Source organism: Euphorbia lathyris, chromosome 6, assembly GCF_963576675.1.
Source record: "Euphorbia lathyris chromosome 6, ddEupLath1.1, whole genome shotgun sequence".
NCBI lineage: Eukaryota > Viridiplantae > Streptophyta > Magnoliopsida > Malpighiales > Euphorbiaceae > Euphorbia > Euphorbia lathyris.
The window spans coordinates 18,533,234-18,550,034 of record NC_088915.1 but is presented as its reverse complement, the minus strand read 5'-3'; the positions used below and the strand labels follow the sequence as shown (position 1 = coordinate 18,550,034).

The 16,801-nt window shown below is 31.6% G+C and overlaps 2 protein-coding genes across 2 annotated transcripts; both read right to left on the bottom strand.

The window, feature by feature from the left end:
• Positions 1-1,491: 1,491 nt before the first annotated feature.
• Positions 1,492-3,443, bottom strand: LOC136233330 (UDP-glycosyltransferase 88B1-like). The gene is made up of 2 exons (XM_066022965.1): positions 2,528-3,443; positions 1,492-2,075 (listed from the first exon to the last, which is right to left on the bottom strand). The coding sequence occupies exons 1-2, from the start codon at positions 3,412-3,414 to the stop codon at positions 1,586-1,588; spliced, it is 1,377 nt and encodes a 458-aa protein (XP_065879037.1). The 5' UTR covers positions 3,415-3,443; the 3' UTR covers positions 1,492-1,585.
• A 6,146-nt stretch (positions 3,444-9,589) lies between these two features.
• LOC136233233 (chlorophyll a-b binding protein CP26, chloroplastic) lies at positions 9,590-12,622 on the bottom strand. The gene is made up of 6 exons (XM_066022851.1): positions 12,340-12,622; positions 11,675-11,759; positions 11,416-11,466; positions 11,215-11,335; positions 11,004-11,138; positions 9,590-9,943 (listed from the first exon to the last, which is right to left on the bottom strand). Exons 1-6 carry the CDS (start codon positions 12,557-12,559, stop codon positions 9,683-9,685), a joined length of 873 nt encoding a protein of 290 aa, XP_065878923.1. The 5' UTR covers positions 12,560-12,622; the 3' UTR covers positions 9,590-9,682.
• Positions 12,623-16,801: the final 4,179 nt, after the last annotated feature.

The window sequence follows — 16,801 nt, the reverse complement described above, 5'->3', positions numbered from 1 at the left end:
AGATGCTTTTTTTCGCTGAAACCGTTAATAAAAAAAAAAAAAAACTTAAATTATTTTATTACTTCGTTATGATTTAAGACATTTTTTATAAGTTATGAAATAAATGATGGGATAAAATTACAGATAAAATTGATCTTGGGTCACAATAAAGTTGATATTCCCATTTTTTAGTCAAAGTGATGTGAATGTCGGATCAATTATCACGCCCGTGTCCTTAATTCTTGATTATTATACTCCGAATGTTAGATTATATTATAGTCATTTTAAGATCGTTGGATTAATTGGATGTTGTGGGTATAGTCGTTGGATTATATTATATTATAGTCGTTTTAAGATCATTGGATCAATTTACATGTTTACTGATTATTATTTAGTTTTACTCTATTCCTTACCTTATTTTTATTTTTAACATCTAAAACTTCTTTAAAAAAATAAAATAAATAAATATTTAATATATGGACCAAAATAAAAATTAAAAATAAAATAGAGACTAAAGTTGAATTTTGTAAGGAGGGTAGATGTTCAAATTAGTAAGACAGAGAAAATGGAATGGAAAATCTTAGAAGAGTGATATGGATTAATCACAAACAAGTTGGTTTTAATCTTAAACCAACAAAGAAATTTCTTCTCAAGCTTGAACTTGAAGGAGTTAATCCCAAATAGGCTTAATAATTTTAAGAAACCTTGCCCCAATGAAAGCTAATAATTTTAATTCATCAAAATTTACTCATTTTTAAAAACAAAGAGGCTTAAATATCTCTTTCAATTAAAATGTAAAAGACTAAAACACCCTAGTTAGGCTTACAAACATAAATGAAAGGATAGATGTGAGCGGCCGCAGAACCCGATTATCCTACTCTTAGAAGGATTTTGGCAAATTGGATTTCGTTTTTACATGACACTGTCACCAACCGTTTTTAAGGACGATGCTTAGTGTATCCCTTCCGGTGTATGCATTCTTTTGGCTATTTTCTAACCCTTTTTTTTTATGATGGTTTAAGGTTAAATTAATTATTTAGAGTTGGCCACCCAAATTTTAATGGTTGGGAACATGTCAACAGTTTAGATGATACACGGGCTCACAACATGTCATCTCTTCAGAGTTAGGTTTGTGGTTTAAATGATTTAAGAGTCTGATTAATAAACGCGTAGACTTGTCTTTATTAAAATATAGAATTATGGATTATTTGTTCTAATAGAATGATTGCTTTTTCTATGCAAAGTTCGACACTTAGGAATTTCTTTTTGGGGAATGAAGATTGACTATTTAATTCACATCAAAGATATTTTTTACTTTATTCTTGACTAGTATCAAAAATTGAATTAAACTCTTGTATATACGGATTATGAGCAATATTTTGTCTCTAATTGAATTCAAATCTTCTAATTAATAATTCCTTAATCTTACAAATAGGGAAAAAAATAAATATAATGGAATAAAGGAATTAGTAGTTAGACCATACCAATAATAAATTAATAAAGTAATATTTGTATATTTTTATTTTTATAATAAATAAATTAAGTGTTGTTTGTATACTTTTATTTTTTAATATTAATTATTTTCCCCTTATTTTTGATAACAAGCTTAATTCAATCCCCTAATCAACCTATTAATAGCCAAATTAGATGATCCTCCATCGCTCATGGCCTTCATCGCAACTTCTCTCGAATCCAGTACTTGCTTTCGTATAATATCCCCTTTCTCCGACTTCATTAGCTCAATCAATCGCTCCTCCAACTCTTCTGCACTCACCCATCCATTTTTCGATTGAATTATCGGCAATGCCAATTTCATATCATCAACTAAAAACATCTTGTTCATCTTTTGTTCTGCATAAAGTGGCCATGCCAACATAGGCACCCCCGCACATACTGTTTCTAGAATCGAATTCCACCCGCAATGAGTCACGAATCCACCCACTGATTCATGGTTCAAAATTTCACTTTGCGGTGCCCAAGATTTAACAACAATTCCTCTCCCGTTACTTCTCTCTAGAAACCCTTCCGGTAATAGATTTTCTAAATTCGGCTCTTCTCCATCTTCTTCCGGTGGATTCCGCACCACCCATACGAACCTGCAGGGGCATAAGTAGAAAAATCAACTAGTTTGATCGAAATTCAGAATATATAATAAATAAATATACTAAATTATCAATTTAAAATTAAGTTGGATCAAATTTTTTAGTTCATATATAATTGTAATTTCAGTGGGAACCTACACCATTACTAAGTAAAAAGTCCAAAAACCGAACAAAAATTCCTGTTTGGTTCTGTTATTTTCATAGTCTAATTCAATTTGATTGTCAATTTTGTCTTATTTGATTATTTTAAAATAAATTTATATTTAAATGAAACATATAATTTTATTTATATTGTATATTAGCGTCCACCTGAATCCCGAATTTGGTCATTTATGGTTAGAAATCGAAAACTTTTTGTTTAGTCAAATTCGATTATTTTAGTTATTTGTTACGGATTAGTTATTGAAATCAAATAAATATCTGTTAGGTTAATCACTATTACTAACCTGACTCCGCTATTTTCCAACCCAATTGCGATTTCCTTCAATTGACTCGCTGATGGAATAACAGTACCTTGGCTACCAAAACAAAGAAACACAACGCTCCGATCTGGCTGTGAATCCAGCCAAACAAGAGACTCATGTTGTTCTTTGGTTTCATCGGTGAATAAAAGTGGCCCAACGCAATATATTGGAGGCGGCGGCACATGATAAGGAGTGCACTTTCCTTCTTCTAAAGCCTTCACAGCTTTCCGCTCTAGAAATTCAAATGTATTCACGATGATTCCCGCAGATTCAGCCATAAGATTTGCCGTCTCAATTAAATCTTTGTAGATATTTAGAGATGAATCAAGCATGAACGTTGGAACATGTTCAGATCCGATAGTTGTTGTTCCCGGAACATCAACTAAGAGCTCATCGAGATTTCTCTTACTCCAATTGATTTCCTTATCGATAACATACCAGTAAAGAAAATGGCAAAGCACGCTCGCATTAGAAGTGTAGAAGAAATAAGAAGGAATGTTCAAGTCGGAGGAAACTTCAATCGAAACACTGCAGAAGAAATCGGTAATGAAGGCTTTAACATTTGAGGTTTTGGAAAGAAATAATAGAGCATCGTGGAGGTTAGGGTTGTTTAGCTTCCGGTGATCGGAAGATGAAGAAGCTGTAGGATCTTTGATCGGCGGCAGGTGAATGAATTTGATTGACGGATTGTTTTCGGAGAAGGTAGGAGTTGGATGGGTTTGAGAGAATGTGTTGTGATTGGGCGTGTTGAGGATTATAACGGTTATTGAGATAGAAGGATTGTGTTTGGATATGAGCTTACCTAATTCTAACATGGATATCAGATGTCCCCTGCTTGGATGAGGATATAAAACTATATTATCTTTCATGTCTTTTCTCTTATTCCAGAAAAGATGAATTAGAGATTTAAATGTAGACATGCTTTAGATTTATCTAACTCTTACAATTTTAAACTTATGAAAGGTACAAATTTATAGAAGAAAAAATATGATAGTTGAAATAAAAAAAAAGTTACAATATTTAAATTTAAATGCTCATCATAATAATTATTACACATTTTCAGTTTTTTTTTTTCTTAAATGCTCAAATTAATTCATAAATATTGTATTAATTGTTCATTTATGGTACTTATAAAATTTAACTCAACTTAATATTTTAAGTTATACTTCTACATATCTATATAAAAGTAAAGCAAATTCCTCATAATTCTATGAAGCAACATTAAATCAAATGACATTAAATGTCTATTAAAAATCAAACATTTTCTTTTTCTCAAAAAAAAAAAAAAAAAAATTCAAACATTTTCTTTTTATGTCAATGCTCTTTCACTACAAAAAAATGAGTCTATTACGACATTTTTTAGCGACGCTTTTCGACACGCGTCTCCATATTTATAAATTTAACCATGCTTTTGTATTTGTGTCGACTTTTATTATCACTTACCAACGCTTTTCATTATTTGATGGCATTTTTAAAATTTAACTACGGTTTTAAAATAAGCGTCGATATTTTTTTAAAGGTAAAAACGTTTTTAGAATTTATGATGTGAAAAAGTGTCTCAATATTTCTTATTTTAATATATTTTTTATTCTTTATCCTAGTATCTAAAAATTTAACCACACCTTTTCATTTTGTGTTTCCTTTATAATAACGTAATTAATGACTCTTTTAATTATTTGCTTTTAAAAAAAAATTAACTATACATTTGAAAAACATCATCAATATTTTTTTTTAAGTTATAAAAGATTTAAATTTTGTAACAATAAAAAGTGTTCCGTATTTTTTAATTTGAAGAAGCTTTTTAGATTTATTCTAATATAAAAAATTTCAATCACACCCTTTTCCACTTGTGTCATGTTTTATTATAACTTAATAACGCTTTTAATTTTTTGTGGACGTTCTAAAAAATTTAACTACAAATAAAAAAAAAATGTCAATATTTTTTTAAAATTAAGGACAATTTAGATTTTATATGGATGAAAAGGGTCACAATATTCTTATTTTTGTCCAATATTAAAAAATTCAACCACTGTTTTTTTGGGTTATATTTAATAATAAATTAATGACACTTTTAATTTATTATTTGGTATTTAACTACAAATTTTTAAAAAAAATGCTGATATTTAAAAAAGAGAGTTAAAAATGGTTTAATTCAGGGATACGTGAAGACTAGTTTGGATATGTTATAGGCAAAACTAATATTTTTTATAAGTAAATTAATATTTTTGTTTGTAAAAGAATTATATCTTTAATGTTTTTTTTAGGAAATATATTTAAAACATAAACTTAAAATTATTATTTCATTTCTCATACTAGTTTGGATATGTTAGTGGAGTTAAACATGGTGCATAACTAACTTCCATTAAAAAAAAAAAACCAATCACCCTAATTAAATACAAACTAATTATAACCTCCCACTCACCTCTTTCTTTTCATTCTTACTTTAGCACGTATTATCTACCCACTATTTATGATTTCCTCGCTCCATTTATAACAGCCACTCTCCATTTATAATAGCCAAACCTATTTCAACTCCCCCCATGGTATCTCTATCTTCTGAATCTTGACGATTTTCTTCTAATTCTTTGTTTTTATTTTTTCTCTCTAGTTTTTTTAGCTCTTCATGTCTTTTGTTCTTATGTTCGTGATTTTTGAACTGCACTAAAAATCTTTAATTTATGAGTCTGACTGTTAATTTTTTGTTTTTAGATGAGCATGATAAAGATGGAAGAACTGAAAGAGAATGATGTTGCTGACATAAAGGAAGAGAGGACATTTATATTTGTATTTGATTTTCAATATTTGTAACCATCTTGTGTTCACTTTTGAGCTTAAAGTGGTTTAATAAAATGTTGTAAAGGATTATTTATTTACATTCGGATACTCTACATGATTTTTCATATGTAACTTTATACTATTAATGTGCCAGATTGAGATTACTTTAATTTTAATAATAATGATGACATATTTTAATCTAAACGACATTATACTAGATACTAAAGAAATTATATTGAAGTTTCTTAAGAACATATGCATAATTAATTATTAACAACATAACAGGTTTTTTTTATGTGTAGCTAAATATATGATTAAATGTAGTGAATTGAGAGAGGCTTTTAAATTTAAGTGTCGTGGTTTTTTTGTGTAGCAAAAAATAACGTGTCGTTAATTTTGCGACATTTTATTAAAACGTGGTAGAAATTTCAATAATTAAAAATAAATAATATAAAATTATGACGACGCTAAAATGTAAATGTTGGAAGCATGACGACGCTAGAGATGACGCTTTGAATTTACCCACACAAGCTTTAATGTGTCGTTAAAATTAACGACACGCGATTTAATGACGCTTGTGACGACGCTTTTAAAAACGTGGGTAAGTGTTTAGGGACGCCGAAAAGCGTCGTTAAATCTTAAAATTTAGCGTCATAATAGACTTTTTTTTTGGTGTTTGTTCTTCTTGTCTTTAAATTTTTTTTTAAAAAAAATATATAATTATGAAGTCCTTAAAATATACATCTAGATTTTTGTAGACATTTTTTAATTCCTAAAAAAAATTTGTTCAATACCTCAGAATATGATAACAGTCACTTGTGTTTGGAAACGAGATAAGATAAACAAGGTAAGGTAAGTGATTGTTTAATACGTTTGTTATATTTATTTTGAGAATAAAGTAAAGTAAATTTATATATACATTAATTTTATATCTTTATAAAGTATTTATATAGATTAATGGAAATAAAATAAAAAGTTGAGAGTAATATATAAAAAAAAAGTAGAGTTACTAATCATAGCTCTTCTCATTGGAGTGTAAATAAAATCACCTAAGCCTTACCAAGTGAGGTTAGGTAACGGTGAAAGAAAAGTTGATATATAAAAATAGGGTAATTAATTTATTAGTTCCTTATATTTTGACAAAACACGCTGTTTAGTATCTATATTTTAAAAAACACATGGTAAGATCCCTAACTTTTTTTTTTCAATGAACTGTTTAGTCATTCTATCTGTTTGACTAAATTACCCTTTACTATTTACCTTCAAACTTCAGAAGAGAAAATCCAATTTAGAAGAAGAAGCTATTTGTATGGAGAATAAGAAAAAGAACAGACCCAATGCTTACGAATTTGAACGATTAAGAAGAAAATCAAAAAGAAGAACACTCAAAGTTGATTTCAGATGCATTAGAGTTTAAAAGAAAAAAAAGTAAAGGAAAAGAAGAACTCAAATCCAAATTGACTAACAAAATCTTCACGAGAGTCTAACGGCAGGGACTAAACAGTTCACCAAGAAATACGTTAGGGACTAAACAGTTTACCGAGAAAAACGTTAGAGACTTTACCGTATGTTTTTGAAAATACAGGGACTAAACAGTGTGTTTTGTCAAAATATAGGGACTAATAAATTAATTACCCATAAAAATATAAAATAAAATCCTAATACAAATAAAAAATTAAAAATCTATTGAAAGTCCTTCAAAAAAAAAAAAAAATGTAAGGAAAATAATATAGTAGCGGTAGTTTAAATAGTTTAAAGTATTGAATGTGATGAACTAATTAATGACTTCTTATGAATGAATGATATTTATGATTTAGAGGGATTTATAAATGTTATATATATAGTTAACTATAAAATTGACCCAATTGAGAAATTGGTTTATATTTTTAGACACATTACAACACATACTACTAAACTATATACTTTAATTGTTTACTTTTCTAAAATACCTTTGGTATATTCCTCAAAATCGCCCTAAATTCCTCCGCAGTTACTTCGCAGCTCTCCTTGTACACAATGACTTGATGGTTTTTCAAAATAGAGGTATTACGGAAAAGTAGACAATGAAACTGTCTAGTTTGGCAATATGTTGTAACGGATCTAAAAATGTAAATGAATTTCTTAATTGGACCAATTTTGTAATTAATCCATATATATGCACTCGTGTCTCATATTTTTAAAAAATATCATTTGCTGCACCCGCACCCGTACCTATATCAGGGCTTCCTAACTTTTAAGCAACCTTTAATTTAAGCTCTAATCTTTGTGCTTCTATACAATCTCAAGCTTAGCATGGACATTGTTTTCCTCTCGGCAAAACATGCATCTTTGTACTTCCATGCGATCTCATGCTTAGTCCAATTTAGCAACATTATAAATAAAATTGTTTTATTTTAAACGTCAAGAATAAATTTGTATTAACGTTCAAACAAGGGTGGAGCCAGAAGGAGCGAGGAGGGTCAACCGACCCTTTGGCTCGTCGGAACACCTCTGAGAGGGATGGTTCTGAAAGCTCCGCCCTAGAGCTGTCATGGCTGAGAACCCCCTAGCGATGTCAGCTCTTCCATCTGTTTAATTTTTTTAACTGTCTTAATTTACAAAGACAAAAACCACGTGGTTTTTACATCGAGGTTTTTTAATGAAAAACACATGCAGTCCATTCCCTCAAAGTCCGAAACATTAATCAATTCATTATTTTTTTTTTATTTTTTATGAAGAAAATCAATTAATTATTTTAGTAAGACCAGACATTGTTTAATTCGTTATTTTAATAATTTATCTAATTTTTGTTTCACATAAGACTACTTGAAACAACTAATTTTTTTTTGGTACAAATAGTAAAATTCTGTTGCAGATGAAGATTAAATTTAAACCTAAAGTTTCAACAGAAATGTAGATTTAGCTTTAACGGATGAAATTGTACAAATCTAATACTGATATTTTCAAGTAAGATCAATTTTAGCTCTATATTATCAAGAATTAGGGAAAAAAAATTTGACTGGTATTTAACCAGGGGCGGAGACTGGAGGGCCCGGGCCCCTCCGGCCGCCGGAACCACCATGGCCACGAGTAGTTTCAGCCCCCTGTCTCCACAAAATTTATGGTTGTGGTGATTCCGGCCTCCCTGTTTCCAAGAAATTTAGCTCGGATGCTATATTAGTACCAAAAATTGGTCCAGATCCCGTTAAGTCCTCTCTAAATCCAAAATTTCATTTTTTTGGACCTGTTAGGCCATCTCTAAGTCTAAATTTCTAAATTTTTGGCTGTTAGGCCCTCATTAAATCTAAATTTCTATTTTTTTTTTGTGTGAATTGCTATTCGCCGCTTCCAAATTACTTATCATCGCCCCCTTTTGGACACTTTTGCCCTTTTCATTTTTTAAACTCAAAAACTGAAATTCTCTCAAATTTCTTCGAAATTCAAAAACCCGAACAACATTCATGAGACTTAAACACGGTAAAGAAAAAAGACTAATGATTCCTCGGATAAGTATTTTTATTTGAAAATCGAATCGAAAACACGAGTTCCATCTTCAGATTCGGAGACAAAACTCGTTGAATATGTGCTAAACGACCTGGCCTAGGCAGAAACGGGTATTTCATCCGTTTCTGCCTAGGCCAGGTGGTGTGAACCACCGGTCCAGGCCAATTTGGATGATTTTTTTTGTATATACTGATGGGATCGGTTAGTTTTTTGAGACGAATTTCAATTAATGTAAATAGGAACTGTAGTTATTCGATTTCCTCGACGTTCTCAGGTCCATTTTTCAGAAATCCAATTTTTGGCTCGGGAGAGAAAGGATATTAAGTTTTTGAATGGATAAATGAAAAGGGCAAAATTATCCAAGAGGGGGCAGTGATAAGTAATTTGGGGGCGATGAATAGCAAATTTTTTTTTGCCTGTTAGGTCTTTCTTAAATCTAAATTTCTAATTTTTTTTTCACCTATTAGGCCTTCTCTAAATCTGAATTTTTTCTATTAGGCACCGATTTAGCAAATTTTTTTTTTTACACACCACGTGTAAACTCGGCCGCCCCAACCGAACAATCCTGTATTCGCCGCGGTATTTAACTACCATTTCAAACCTTCTATATAACAATCATTTCTAAGATAAAGATAGCTCTGCCACAGGCCTAAAATCAAGCCTCCAAATGTGGAATCCTGACTCCGCCACTGCATTGAAGATATTTTTTTTGTACCTTATTCCGGCTGCAAATTATGGTTTAAAGTAGGAAGATGTAAATGAAAAGCAAACAAAATAAGAGGCAAATAATTAAAAAGAAGAGCTTTGCATATGCTCTTTAAAGTGTCAAGTTGAGATGATGTACAACAACACATTGAGATTGAGATGAAGAAAAAGAATCTAAAGAGTAGGAACTCTTTCAACAGAACCAGAAAGAACAGTAAGCAAGTTGTTTCCAAAAGGATCACTCAGATGTTTTGACAGATTCTCAACTGGTCCTTCTCCAGTTACATATGCTTGGATAAAGAAACCAAGCATTGCAAACATGGCTAATCTTCCATTCTTTATCTCTTTCACCTTCAATAATGCTGCCTGATCTGGATCTTCTGCTAGTCCTAACGGGTCGAATGGCCCCCCGGGATGAAGCTTGTCTTCAAAATCCTACAAGACGTTTATGGAGTGTAATGTTAGTAGCGGTATAGTTCGGGAAACATGATGTATTTTGTGTAAATAGTGATGGGTGGGAGTGACAAGTTCTGACATGATAACACGATTTACAAAGACAAGATTGACATAAAGATCATTTTTCTTAAGTATATATCACATATAACCATATGGAACGTATATATGAGATATCACGATTTTTATACAAAACATGGAATTGACATCTCCTGATTGATGGTCACTGAAGTGTGAGGTATGTTTCATAAAGGTTACTGAATTTCAGTTCTTTTAATAAAGTTATTGAATTTTCTTTTTTACTTCAATGAAGTCATTAATTCGAACAAAAAATTTCTCCAGAATAGTGATGTGATAACCACGTTGGAAATAACTTACTTTAACATATGGCATGAAGCCACGTGACATAAAAAAATGTACTTTTTTTTGCTGCCACAAACAGTTGGTTTAAGTAAATAAAGGATATAATTTTTTTTTTTTTTTTTGCTATTACGTGGCTTCCATGTTTCTTGTAAAAAATCAATCATTTCGAATGTGTCTGCTAGTCTACATTATTATTCTAGTGATTTTTTCTGTCTGAAATAATCGGATTGTCAAAGTCAAAGATTTTATTGAAATAAAATAAAATTTAATGATCTTTGTAAAACTTATTCAAATTTCACCGACCATTGATGCAATTTATCCAAATACTTATACGCAAGAATCAAAACCAGTCACAAATTATATATGAATTTTCTGACATAATCGAATGAAAAAAATGGTGAAATTAGGCTAGAAATTTCTATTATGGGGATTGTTTTCCAGTAAAATTGATCTCCTTCAATAACATCAGCGACATAATTAGTCCTTATCGTTTTGTCATAATATGGATAAGGTACAAATTTTCCGCTAATATTATTGATGATGAACAATATAACACCTAATAACAACAAGGTGCAAATAATGTTGTTCCTATCTTCCAAATCCTAGCTAGGTGTTCCACATTACCGACGGGCAGACCTACGACGAAATGGTTTGAAATATAGAGCACATATGAACATACCAGGCCATTGGTGATTCTATAGTATTCAGCACCACCAAGAAGGACAACCTCAGCAACAACAGCAACAACCAGGTTGATTGGGATCGAGTTTCCGAAGTAGTTCAACGTTCCTCCATCTAGAAGCAGAGCTCCCGTCTGCATTTCATTTGTCATTTTATTTAAATATATTGCACGGAAACAGATACTGAAAAACGTTATTTCTAAAACAAACCTTAAACCAGACGGCTTCGGGGCCACAGTTGGCACCGAATTTGTTGAAGGCTTCAGGGATCACAAATCCAGCTGCCCCGAGCATTGCCCACCTCGCGTGAATTAGCTCAAATGCCTGGTACCTGCACGTATTCATTCATTTTAATTATTTTTTAGTAAATCAAAATTGAAAAATTAAATTAGTTTTTTTAGATGAACTTACTTTGCAAAGTCTTCTGGTTTCTTGCTAAGTCCAAAAGGATCATATCCATAACTGCATTTCACATTTTAATTAGTATTTTACTCATCATCAACAAGCGAAAAAATTATGCAATAAATCCGACTAATGAAAAAATGCCACAGGGGCACAGGGGTTCATATTATTGCGGGATTTTTGTCAGTAAAAATATAATTTTCGTCACTAAAATTTATAGAATTATTGCGGGAATTCAATAATTTTTGTCACTAGAAGAGAATCTTACTCTCCAGGAACTTCTCCTGTCAAGTACTCGGGGATCTCGGACCGGTCCAAGAGTCCTTCCGGCAAGAAAATCCTTCTCTCAGGACCTGAAACCATGGAAAACAAACTATTAGACACTGGCTATATATTAAAATACGTATAAATGTTTACCTGCAGCGTATTCATTGCATAATTTAGCAATTTATGTTTACGGTTAAATGACATTTATACCCTCTGCGCTCTACATTGTTCGTGTGTTAGATCAATAATTTAATAACACGCCATATATTTTATAATAATTTTTAATTTAGTGTCTAACATTTATTTTTTTTGGAATCTAATATTTATATTTTCTTATAGTTTATTCAATTTCTCAGTTTGAGATTCGTCGTACATTTTGAATGGAATGGATTCTAGAGTCTAACATTTATTATTTTAGAACCTAATATTTACATTTTAAGGTCCAAAATTTTATATAAATAATTAATTTAAAATACTATATATTAATTACTTATTAATATTTTATTAGCTGAGATGTGATCACAAATGTCAAATTAAAATGTAAATTGATAAACAAAATTTATTTTGTACCAAATTAATTCTCCAAAAAAAGTTTAAAGGACTAATTTGAACCATAATTCAAATAAAAATTGATAATATATTAATATAAAAAGCTATATTACATACCATACCACTTGGCGAGCTCGTCGTCGGCGGGAGAAACGGCAGCGGCCTTTTTAGGAGGAGCAGCCTTCTTCTTTTGGAAAAGAGCGACAGTCTTGAAAGTGACAGGGCTTGATGATGCCGGAGCAGCAGACCTGGCGGCGCCGCTGAAGTTGAGTGGGTTTCCGAGCATTTCAGACACTCCGAGTGAAGCAGCCGCCGTGGAAGCCGCCAGGGAAGCCATTGCTAACGCTTACCAGTTATTCTTCTTTTTTCTTTTTCTTGTAGTATTGAAAATATTGAAAGAGATGAGAAGAAGATAGAAACTATATGGTGAAGCTGGTGGATGTGGACATGCCACGTAGGATTCATTTTGCTGACTTCTGATTGGTTGGTGAAGAAGGATGTGTAATCTCGAGCTTAATTTTGATAGGCCTGGTTTACTTACGTGGCAGATTATGACGATGACGTGGATGATGTTTCAGATGGTGTGTTGGATAATATTAGATTCTTTTATCCAAATACCCATCACTCTTATATTTTTGTGGTTCACATGAATTTATGTTGTCGTTTTATATGAAATTTTTGAAATACAACTTCTAATGAAATAACAAATTGAAGCATATGTTATTACAATTGTTTGAATTATAATTTGGATTTGTATATAATTAGGACCCGTTAAGGGTGTGAAAAATGTTAGACCCTAGTTGGATGGACAGAATCCTTAAGAATTAATTGAAAATAAGTCTGAAATTAATCGGAATTGTATTTTTTTATTTGTATCAATGTTATATAAATTTAATTAAAATATGTATTATACTATCTAAAAACACGCATATTTGTATATATATCTTTAAAAATATGTAAACATCAACATTTCAACAACAATATCATTAAAACAATTCAAACAAATAAAATATAATTTCACCAAAAGCTATTAACAATGTTCTTAAAACCTTAAACCATATCATGAAAACAAGTAAAAAACATAATTAAGTCAAAATATATAAAAAAAATAATAATAAACATAATTCATGAATATTATGTGAAAATGTTCTAAAGTAAATTATAAAAAAGTAATTTTTTTTTATTAATAATAAATGATTTTATTCATCGTTGCTTAGGCGACGTCTAAGCCTAGCCCAGGCGACTAAAAATCACATAGGAAAAAAAATCCAAGAGAGACTAATTAGAGAAAATCGGAGCGTTTCTTGATATCAGACGCCTAGGCGGTCTATACAGTTTTAATAGTGGGATCCGTCTGTTTCATCCAATCCTATTTGTTGTTTGTTGTTACGGTAGGTAGATACTAGTTGATTTTTTTTTTGTAAAAATAGTTGTCTCAAATTTTTATTAAATACTTTTTTTTACTTTCTGTTTAAACATAAAAGGTAAAAAGCAGTTCCGCAAATTAGAAACAAATGGATCAAATTTTCAAAATATATTGTGAAAATGTAATTTCAAATTTGAAAAATGAGTAATTATTTACTGAATATTAACTAATTAAATATCAAACTATCAATTTAGAATCAAACAGTTATTATTATTACTTAGTGTTACAGATGGGGCCTGATAAGCAAGGATGAGCCCAAAACTTAATACAAAAGCCCATCCAAGAAGAGTCTGCTAAAACATCTCAGCCCAACAACAATAGAGCCCATACTCCACATGAAAGGGGCTTTGTGGTCATTTCACAAGCCCTCCAAATTAATAAAGAGGAAATTAAAAAAAAAAAAAAAAAATCAGATTTTAATAATCGTTGGAGTTCGTATAAGGATCCTACCCGAAATAGGAACAGAACGATAAGCCTAATATCTTGAAGTTTGGATGTCCGATACCAAATATTGGTACAGTGAGCGTGGAATAAACACATTAAACACAACTTCCTCATTATGACGATGACATTTGCTAACCCTAAAACATGTTGATCCATATTATCCACGAAAGTATAATTAGGTACATTTATAGTATTTATAATATCATCTTTATATTACGAATAAGAAAAAAAGCATGTTAAAAAAAAACCCGCATCTCCAAAAACAATGAATTTCCCATGCATCAAATCAAACAATCGAAATCCGTTCATATTTAATTGGAAACGAACAAATATACATGGAACAACACAAAAATCAAATTTCTTTTTATGTGTTTCTACTACCGTAACATAAGCTAATGATCCAAAAACCTAAATTGTCTAAAGCGGGCTCTTCATTATACAATACAACATAAGGCATTTTATCATTTAAAACAACGGTGGGAATTAATAAGATGAACAATATGCAAAATACAATGGGACCAAAATTATAAAGGTAAACATGCTTCAGCCTTAAAAGCTCTAGCTACTGCCAATATATGTTCATGTTTTCTCGCAACAACATTGTTCTATAAAAGGGTATTGTGAGCACCAGGGCCTGGGTCTAGGCTCGGGATGCGACAGTCTATGATCCAGGATTGGAGGGGTCCAAAAAAATTTTCTAGTCTTACATATATATATAAAAGTTACTTTTTTATATAATATAAATAGTGATAAAATCATATTAAACTATGGACAGTGACATCTAACAAGGCCTAGTGACTTTTGTTAAATACAGTATATTAAATTCTATTAACTATTGACGTTGGAGCATCAACTAATATTTTTTTTTAACTGTTCTTAATTTAGGTATTCAAGACATTTGTCCATGAAGATAAATTTTTTTTTGCAGTAAGTAGCAATTAATTGTTTAAGCGATATGATGTAATTAATTTTAATTTTAACCGATTCAATATCGTTAATTTAATTTTTTAGACTAACTTTATTTATTTATTTTTTAATTTTTTTTTATCTAACTTCAGGTTTGACACAAGCCATTTTTGTAGTTACAGTTATTTGTAATTTGATAATTAATTTCGATACTGTGTCAAAAATAAAATATATCTTTTTTTGACAAAATATTGTATACCTTTTACATTTATGCTACAATTCATTGTATATCTTAATCGTTATCTTTATTTTTAAATAAAATATACGAATTTTTATCCAAAACATATACTAATATATTAACTTTACATAAATTTAGTAAATTCTAATTAATATCATACAATGATCATAATTTGTGTTTTCTACCTATATAATTGGTGAATTCCATGGTTACTTTGGTGGCCTTTACAGCCGGTCCCAAGCCCGGACAAAGGAGGAGGGTTGCGGTAGGTTTGTGGCGGCTAGCGTAAAACTTAGCCACATCTTATGACATGAACCATACTATAAATACCGTTGGGGCGTTCCCTACTCAGCGACGCGCTGCACTTCCTAGACCCGGGTGTAGTGATAAATGTGCAAGGGTTACTAGGTTGTCGCCCCGAAGCGGCGCGCCACCCCAGGACCCAGGGGTGGTGTCAAATATGCAAAGGTTGCGGGTAAATAAGCTAGTCCACGGTAATGGTAGGGGTAGGGGTAGGGGTAAGGGTAGTAGGTTACGCTCTGGGACATGGAACATAGGTTCTTTGACAGGAAGATTAGCTGAAATTGTAGATGTTATGAAGAGGAGGAGAATAAATATAATGTGCCTACAAGAAACCAAGTGGGTTGGAGCCAAGGCTAGAGAGATAGCTCATTGGGGTTATAAGCTTTGGTACTCAGGAAAGGATAAGGGTAGAAATGGAGTAGGTATTCTTATTGATAGGGAGTATATTGATGATGTAGTAGCGGTGTCTAGGAAGAGCGATAGAATTATGAGTGTCAAGCTAGTGATAGGGGATGAGGTTGTGAATGTCATTAGTGCATATGCGCCACAAATAGGATTAGACGTCTCTATAAGACAAGCTTTTTGGGAAGACTTAGAGGAAGTGGTGCAACAGGTTCCTAGGGATGAAAAAATGGTACTGGGGGGTGATCTCAATGGACACGTGGGTTCTAGGCAAGATGGGTTTGAGAGTGTTCATGGAGGGTATGGTTTTAGAGATAAGAATGAAGCAGGAAATGATATTTTGGAATTCGCATCAACCTATGACTTGAGTATCATGAACACATGGTTTATGAAGAGAAAATCTCACTTAGTGACTTATCGGAGTGGCGGCAATACGAGCCAAATTGACTTCTTCTTAGTAAGGAGTGCTTGGAGAAAGAGTTATATTGATTGTAAGGTGATCCCTGGTGAGAGTACGGCAACCCAACATAGAGTAGTGGTGCTGGATTTTTGAAGTAGGAAATGTATAAGAAAACAAACACCACAAGTAGAGACTAAGATTAAGTGGTGGAAACTGCAAGGAGAGAATCAACAAAAATTTGTGGATGAGATGACCAAAAAAGATGTTTGTACTTGTAATATGGATTTAGATATAGATTCGATATGGACTAAGATGGAGCATAGTATAAGGGAAGTAGCGAAGGAAGTTCTAGGGGAATCTAAAGGTAGCATGCCACTGGGTAAGGACACATCTTGGTGGACATAAGAAGTACGACAAGCAGTAAAGAGTAAGCGAGAATCCTATAAAATATTGGGGAAAT